Source organism: Chionomys nivalis, chromosome 2, assembly GCF_950005125.1.
Source record: "Chionomys nivalis chromosome 2, mChiNiv1.1, whole genome shotgun sequence".
Taxonomy (NCBI): domain Eukaryota; kingdom Metazoa; phylum Chordata; class Mammalia; order Rodentia; family Cricetidae; genus Chionomys; species Chionomys nivalis.
In genome coordinates this window covers 48,470,302-48,479,192 of record NC_080087.1, presented here as the reverse complement: position 1 = coordinate 48,479,192, position 8,891 = coordinate 48,470,302, and the positions used below count along the sequence as shown (strand labels likewise).

Here is an 8,891-nt window from a genome sequence, read left to right as displayed (position 1 = left end):
CTTGTCCCAGAATTTAAGAACTTGCCCAGGATCTCTGTTATTTCCAGAAGTGCCATTAGAGTCCGCTGGCTTTCCTTTCCGCGCTCCATCGCCGAAACGGAGATGTTTTGTGGTAGCTTGGTTTGTTTTCCCCAATTCCCAGAATGCCTTTTTTGGTGACAAACTGTTTTTCTTCCCATTTCCTGCAGGTTCATTTTGATGAGAGTAGTTGTGATATTTCGGTTGTTCAATTTGGATCTGTAACCTGGACCAACAGCGATCTCGTCGTACCGCTGCCCGGGGCCGGTGGTGCTGGATTCCTCAGAGCCTCCGCAGAAGCGAGATGAGTCCTCCCCAGTAGCAGAGGGAGAATCCATCCAGTGCTGCCCTAAAGACAAAGACAAAACCATCCACCGCCAGTCACAGCACCCTAGACCTAAGGCTTCTTTAGAAGCCAGGAGGAGGGTTGGGGACACCAAGGCACCGCCGGAGCGCCCTCTGGCGACAGCAGAGCGCGAGTGCCCCCCCCCCACCCGCCCCGACCCACTCCGCCAGCGCGGCGCCCCCGCCCGGCGCTTCAGGTTCACTCTCGGTCTCTCACTCTGTGAGACACAGACGGCAGCTTTCTGAGGGAAGCCGGCACCAGCTGAAGCAGCGCCACCGCAACTGCCATCTCCAGGACAAGCCCTGGGCACTGGGACAGAAGGCGAAGCCTGGCAGCTCCGTGCCTCTCTCTGCACGGTCCTTGCAGTGGACCCGGCGGCTCCGGGTTCCCTCCGACCCCCTTCGCAGCCACTTGGCGGGGTGTGCCAGGACTTGGGTCGCGGCTCGGGAAGAGCCCGGGCGGGAAGAAGCGGCGGCCCGGAGCGAGGGTGTGCTACCAGGACTGGGGAGCAAGCCGAGGGCACTGCGCTGGGAGGCGGCGGCCGGAGCCGCGGGTGCCTCCCCGCTTCGTCTCTTCGCAGGCGGCACCGCCTCCCCGGGCCGGGGTTGCTTGGCCGGGTTCTCTGCGTGTTCCCGGGCCCGGAGCCCGCGCACTATGTGCCCGGTAGCGTTCTGAGAGTCTCCCGCCACCGCCTCCGCCTCAATGATTCCCCCGGAGCCTCCGCAGCCCCAGCTGCAGCCGCCACCACCGCCGGCCCCGCCGAACCATGTGGTGACCACCATCGAGAACCTGCCAGCTGAAGGCAGCGGCGGCGGGAGCCTGTCCGCCTCCTCCCGGGCTGGCATGCGCCAGAGGATCCGCAAAGTGCTGAACAGGTGAGCTCAGGCGCCGAGCGGGGACGCCAGGGACAGGCGCTTCGGGCGCCCAGCCCAAGGTCCCCTCGCTCGATCGGACGTCCCCGAGGTCCTTTGGGACAGGGTCCCGGCCAGAGGGCGATCGGTGAGCCAGGGCGAGCTCTCCCTGCGCTCGCAGAGAGGCCGCGGCAGCTTTGTCCTGGCGCCGGGATCTCCAGAGTGGCGGGGCTGCAGGCAGGTCCGGGGAGCGAGTTGGGGAGAGGCGAGGTTGTTCTACCTGCAGCTGCCCTGTGTGTGTCCACACTCACGCCTCGCATCCGCACGTTGTTTCACTTCCCTTTTCCACTCTTATCCCAGCTTTGCGCTCTGGGGACCCCCGAACATGGCCTGGGCGGAGGCGGGAAGGCACCGGGTTCTGGTGATGGCGTGGAAGTCATCAACCTCGCGCTGTTTTTTGCTCCGCCCTGGTGGCACTGACTCTCCTCCCCAGGGGCATAGGGTCGTAGTGAGGGCCCCCACCCTTACTTCCATCCTCATCCCCAGACAGAAGGGGAAAAACACTTCTGCTTGATGCTTGAGTCGCTGTGCAGACTTGGTGGCTTTGGAGCAAGGAAAGAGGCTAGAGGCCTGGACCAGACCAGAACAAAAGTGCAAAATATTGAGGGAAGGGTTTGAGAAGCAGGTGCCTGGTTACTGCGCTCCGAAGCTGAGCCAGAGGAGCGCCCTGGCCTTCAGTGCTGGAATCTGCATAGTGGGTTATCAAGGACAGACATGTTTTAGAATGAGGACTCTTCTCTCTTGAAAGTGGGATCTCCTTTAGTACCCTCACTCAAATGTGACGTGAAAGGGATTCTTGCCACTTAACTAACTTAAAATGATTGATGAGCTGATAGGGAAAATTCACCTAACCAGCTGTGTGAGTGTGTGCTTTTCAGTGCTTCGGCAGGGCAGCCCATCCAATCGCATTATTCATACAGGTTTCTGTGTGGTACAGTTTGGGTAGCAGAGATTCTCTGATGTGCTCATATGGAGCTGTTTGTGTCATAAAGCTCTGCTGAGAGCAGAAATATATGTAGAGAAATAATTTGAAGAAATATTTTTATTTGGAAAGTATTTTATTTTATTTGCATGCTATTAAAAATTGCTTGTTAAAATCTGATGTTTATAATAACATATTTATAGACATTTCTGCCTAATATCAAATAAGAATTTCACTCTTAAGTGAGACATGAATTGACAATAGAAAGTCCAATTTTACCTTGCCGTGTTTAGCTTTGGTTAATACATCCCCAAATACCGCACTTAAAAGATGATTTAAAAAGATGAAAAGCAAAAGAATAGGGAAGATGATGGCTTCATACAGATTATGTGTGTACCTTGTTCTCTATGAATACTTGCAGCCTTTAAATCGCCAGTATTTTAAGCATAATACATTCTTAATTATTAAATTATTATTTTTCTCATCCAATTAGAAAACACCAATGCAATAGTTCATTTGTTATCATTGAGGTCACGGTGCCGTCCTGCATATATAATGAATCTTAATGTCCAGATTGATAAAGTCACAGAGGTAGGTTTGAAGGGACTTGGGGCTTTATCATTCCTTTGCCTCTACCTAGCCACAAGGCTGTGGCTGAGTCATTTCTCCGGTCTTGGTCTCCTCATTTGTAGAGTATGTGTTAGTGACACCTGTCTCAACTCCCTATCGTATCGTGATTTTGATAATAAGACTGAAGAAAAAAAAAACACTTTGGAGAAGGGAAGTCCTAGGTATCATGTATTCAGCCCAGTTCCGTTGCCCAAGTCAAGTCCATGAGAGCAACGCAGGGAAAGAACGTAATGGCTTTCATGGGGAGAACTTGGCTTTTTACTGAGCCCTATGCGATCTGTGACTTGAGTGGCATTATTTTCTATGTAGAGAGGGGAAACTGAGATTTAATTTGGGTGATGACATCTTTATCTTAAAAATATATAGAACGTAACTCTAGGGTTATAACATTTAGACTTAAACAAAAATCATTCCTTGTTTTTCTCTTGAACTCTTCAAAAATTTCATCTTTCATATTATAATAAGTTTCCCTCATCTAAGGTAAGGACACATTATTCTTTTGAAAAAGGATATCTTTAAGGAGACTAAAAAAATAAGAAAATATTTTAAAAATTGTGATGAAATAATTCTGTTTGCCTAACGGACTTGTCTTTTGTGCCGGGATTGTTTCAGCAAGATTAGCAGAAGCTACCGATAGACTAGGCTCCTTCCCGTGGAAAGAACATGATCAGTGGAGGCTGGCAGTCTTAGATGTAGCTCTTCTTGTTGAACCATCATGGTGTGCAATGGCTGTGAAGTCAACTCACTGGGGCCTGTTCATAAGCATCTTTATTCACTAAAATCTGAAGATGCACTCATTCTCCTTTTTTTGCCTCCTTTCCCTGCCCCTCTCTCCCTTCACTTCTGCCCCCTTCACCCATGTGGCCTATTCACACAGTGTTGTTAGTGGTTCCTTTTCAGCTATCCCGAGCATGCAGCAACATAGAGAGAGAGAGAGAGAGAGAGAGAGAGAGAGAGAGAGAGAGAGAGAGAGAGAGACCCAGTTCAAATCCACAATCTCCGATCGATGTAAGCAATACCTGTCCAACAATTGGCATTAATATATAGAGTTGGCAGCAGTCTGTTTCTGTGAGCTGGGGGAGCAATCTCTTTGTTTCCTGACTAGGGAGCAGCTCTACCATATCCTTGGGAATGTTTCTGAGAGAGAGGCTGGGGAAAGGGGTGGGGAGCATCAAACTGTTTGATAGGCATGCCTAATAAACTGTCTGTTCTTGGTTAGTTACTATCAACCAGGGAAGGGGATCCAAACCTATCAATTGTCTGTCTATACCCTGTCCACTCGGAGACAGTTAAAGAGAGTCAAGATACCAATTGATACTTAACTAATGCTTCATGCTCTCAGAAATCTTAGAACGAAAATAGACTGTGAACACCTTGCAGAATTGTGTATGAATTTCTTGCTTTAGTGGAGCACCATCCATTGACTTTAAACGCCCACAGAGCTAGATTGCTGCATTCTATATGTGAGAATTAGGGCATCTCACTGATGGTCTAGTCTCCTTCTGAATAGCAATTAGAATATCATATTATATAAGACTTTAGGGAAAGAGGAAGTGCTGGATCATTTTTAAAAAACCAATTAATAGTATGTGTCTCTACCCAGAATTACCTTTGAGATAGGGTGCAAGAAATAAAAGATGCTACAAATTCTGGAGTAATGATTGTTTTTAATTTTAAAGATGTGATCATTGTGTTTATGTAGATAGATAAGGAAAATTATGGGTAAACTGTTCTTCACTTATTTTTTGTTTTTATAGAACAGCAGTATTTATTATCCTGTCAGAGACAAGCAAGATACAGCAAAAAGAAAATGCTTCAAGGGCAACAGTTGATAACCCTTCCACAGGAATTGCTGACCAAGTTGATTTCTTTAAAACATCCAGGAGTAGGCACGAGTTATATATTAAAGTGCCAAAGAATTAATTCCCTCTGAAATGATTAGTTAATAAAATGTCCCTCACAATGAGTGCTTTGTACATATAAGCTTTTATTGAACGTTTCGTACTTGGACATCATGAGCTTCTAGTTTTGATCCATTTTTTTCCCTCAGTAAAACAGCCGCTGGGTTGTGTGAGGTAATGAAGCTGTCTCTGCTTTGAATCTTGTAGTAGAGGTGTTTAATCATTTGATGGAAGCGCTAGTGTCTTGGATCATCAGTTCATTTTGAACTGCTTTTCAACTTAGATTTGTTTTACTAGCTTTCAAGTTTTGGATGCTTTTGAAAGTAAACCAAAGAACATGAAGGCATAAAAATTGGTAGAGAACCTCATGAAACCCATGCCAAACCTGGAAAGTTACGATGTAAGAGGGGTCAATGTGAACACACAATCTTTCTGTGTCACAAGGCAAACAGAACATTGTTTTGTTTTGTTTTAAAGAATGAACCTATCACAATGAAAACATTTTATTTTATTTATGACAACCATAAGCATTACACACAACTCAGAATCTTCACATGGCAGAGCAAAGAACTCAAGGCTGTGTTTAGCTGCTCTCCTCTCTTCCTTACAACTAGGAAGGCTTAAGTCTGACAGAGATGGGAGCCTGGATAGCTGCAATTCCCAGTTTTGCTTTTAATGAGTATCTCAGTTCCTCAGATTGGTACCAGGGTCAAATCCAGGGTCCAGTGTGTGGTACACAAGGCTATACAACTGAGGCACACACACCCTCTGTCCTATGGCTTTTATTAACAAGTAGAAAGAGTCAAGGCATTCTGTTTTAAAAATATAATGAGTGACAGTTGGCAATTACACGAAATGATCTGAACAAGACTCCTATAAGCTAAGGCATGTTTTTACCTTGATAAAAGTGATCCATAACCAAATCGACAGGATCGTTAGGTTTCCAGACAGTGAAGGCAGAGGTGGCCTCTCCAGCCTTTCTGCCCTGCGGACTGTATCTCACTCACACTCGTGCGCTAAGCTTCCGCCACGGCTTGCTGCCACGACGGAACTGCTTCTGTCCAGAAAGGACGTGGGCTGTCTCTCTTAGAACTACAGGACCTTGGCATGGAAAACCCACGTTAACCGATGGAAGGGTTGCTGAGAAATAAGGCTTTGAGCAAACACAGGGTTAGATTCGGCATGAAGACATGGTATAATGCAGATGATCCTTTCTTATGCAGTTGGGAGGCTTTCGTTAAAAGATTGTTGGTGAACTTCCATTTCAAGCTGCTGCTTCTTACAGATGTCAAAAACAAAAGGGGAAGATCAAATCATAATGAGGATATTAGACAAAATTATTCCAAATGGAACTGGGTGGTTAAAAACAAACATTTGTAGGATCAGTGGTAAATAAAGGGTGTCTGAAGGATGCACCATTTTTATTTTATTTTATTTTATTTTTTTTTTTTGGTTTTTCAAGACAGGGTTTCTCTGTAGCTTTGGAGCCTTTCCTGGAACTAGCTCTGTAGACCAGGCTGGTCTCGAACTCACAGAGATCCGCCTGCCTCTGCCTCCCGAGTGCTGGGATTAAAGGCGTGTGCCACCACCGCCTGGCCTAGGATGCACCATTTTTAAGGAAAAGGACAAATTAACTTTTAAAATGATCTTCTAGGACTTTTGTATTAGGCACTGCAATTGGGTGAATGGTCAGTCAAGGAATATTTGGCTTACCTTGGTAAATATGATGCATTTCTGTCCAAGTAATTAATGTGTAATCAGATACTCATGCATTTGCATAACTGTTCTTTGACTGGTCACTTCATCAAAATCTGGTAACTCCATAGTTCATCCAAACAGATACCCAAGCTCACAATTCACTGCTGAAGGTGTAGATGCTACAGGCCATCCAGGTAACTCCAGTGTTGCTTAATGCAACTGCTGCTATTATATTAGGTCATCATTTAACCTAAGAATAAAATGCAGAATCTGAAAGTCTCACCTTTAAAATTTAGTTGAGCAATTTTGTGTTGAGTTCAGGCTAATGAACATTTTTTGTACATTGTTCAAACACATTTTTTAAATTGTATGTCTAAAGGAGCATGGCTAAGAAGTTAAACTCTACTTGGCATATGCAAAACAATCTATAAATCTTTGATATGTTTCTTGACTGTCAAATGCATATATAAGTACATATTCACTTATCCTAGCAATTACTATGTACTGGAAGGTGCATAAAACAGTATTTTTTGGAGCAGAAGGCTTCAGACTCGGCACATGTATTGCTATTGAGAGTGTAATGTTACAATCTACTGTCTGAATTGTCTTACCTAATTCTCTGCTGGGCGCTTTCACATGCCTAGATCCTGAGCCATGTTCATATATAAGTTGTTGAATGCTGAGGTGCTTGCTTTCTGTTACCAGGATAAGCTACTTTGAGCAAAGGCAGCTTAGGGGAGGAAAGGGTTTATTTTGTTTACCCTTCCAGTGCACAATCTATCACTGAGAGAAGTCACAGCAGGGACTTAGAACCTGAGACAGAGACCATGGAAGAACTCTGTTGTTGACGGGGTTTCTGTCCTGCCTGATTCTTGCAATCATTAAGTCCCAAAGAAACCACACAGAGGTCTACATTAGTTATAAAATGATTGGCCCATTAGCTCAGGCTTCTTATTAACTCTTATAACTTATATTAGTCCATTATTCTTGTCTATGTTAGCCACGTGACTCAGTACCTTTTTCAGCAAGGCAGTCACATCTTGCTTCTTCTGTGGCTGGGTCAGGACTGTGTCCTCTTCCCAGAATTCTCCTGTTCTCATTGCTCATTTCCCCACCTCTACTTCCTGTCTGGTTGGCCCCCCTCTACTTTCTGCCTGGCTACTGGCCAGTCAGCGTTTATTTAAAATATAATTGACAGGATACAGACCATTGTCCCAGAGCACTCTGTTTTCTGGTTTTCTGTCCCATTTACTCACTTGTATTCAGTTAGTTTTCTTACACAGTCAGGGAGTACCTACATAGGGATGATATTGCCCACAGTGGGCTGGGTCCTCCTGCATCAGTTAACAATCAAGACAATACCTCACAAAGGTATTCATGGGCCTGTCTGATCTTGGCACTTCCTCAGTTGAAGTTCCTTCTTACCAAGTGACTCTTAAGTTGAGTCACTAAAATTAACCATGACAAATATGCAATTCATATTAACCTTATTGACAGACATTTTGAACTTATGCAGGGACTACGAGAATGCTAAAAAAATTTAAAGAAAATATCAAGGAGAGTAAAAATAAATATACTTTAAAAATATTTTCTTGAAAATGCCTTGTTTGGGGGAACTGGAGATATGACTCAGTAATTAAGAACACTGGTTGTTCTTCTAGATGACCCAGGTTCAATTCCCAGCACTCACATGGCAGCTCACAGCTGTCTATAACTTCAGTTCCAGGGGACTTGATACCTTCACACTGCTGCACATGAAATAAAGTTAGATAGACTTAAAAAAAAAACAAACCCTTGTTTCATCAGTGTTTACATGGGTGTAATTTGTTTATATACTATTATTTAATAATTTAATCTTTTGTGTCAAATTTAAATTTTTAACTTTCAAAAATATTTACCAGTACATGATTATACAAAATACTTTAAATATTATTTTGCAGGTTCTGACACCATAATTCCTATTGTGTTCCAGGTAGGTTAATTAGGTGGAACTACTACCATGGAGTACACAGCCTGTTTTATGTTATTATTTTCTTTCGTCATACGGGGCGAGGGAGTGTGGATCCCACGGTGCATGTGTGTTGGTCAGAGGACAGCTTGGGGGCAATCAGGTCTCTCCTTTCAGCACGTGGGTCTCAGCATCTAATTCAGGTTGTCAGTCTTGGCAGCAAGCCCCTTTACCTATTTTGATGCCTCTTGAAGACCTTTCCTAGATTAAACAAACAAACAAATAAACAATCCAAAACCCAAACCAAAACCAAGACAATCCAATCCAGCTTGTTCTACTCAGAGTTTTAGGGACAAATCTGTAACTTGTGATTTTTGCCTCTGGGATAACACAGCTTCCTCCACCTGTGATTAAGTCTTCTGTCGTTCACTGACTCATTTATCCTATCAATGTCTCATGTAATGAACACTTATTTGGTCCCACTGTGTACAGGACTTCGACAGAAGTCAGTGGTGAA

At 44.4% G+C, this 8,891-nt stretch overlaps 1 protein-coding gene across 1 annotated transcript in view; it reads left to right on the top strand.

Moving 5' to 3' along the window:
* Positions 1–603: 603 nt before the first annotated feature.
* Slc35f1 (solute carrier family 35 member F1) overlaps positions 604–8,891 on the top strand; it is a 426,231-nt gene continuing 417,943 nt past the window's right edge. Inside the window, exon 1 of the mRNA XM_057759213.1 lies at positions 604–1,239. Coding sequence (XP_057615196.1) covers positions 1,067–1,239 — 173 coding nt within the window. The 5' untranslated portion in view covers positions 604–1,066. The remainder of the gene's footprint in view (positions 1,240–8,891) is intronic.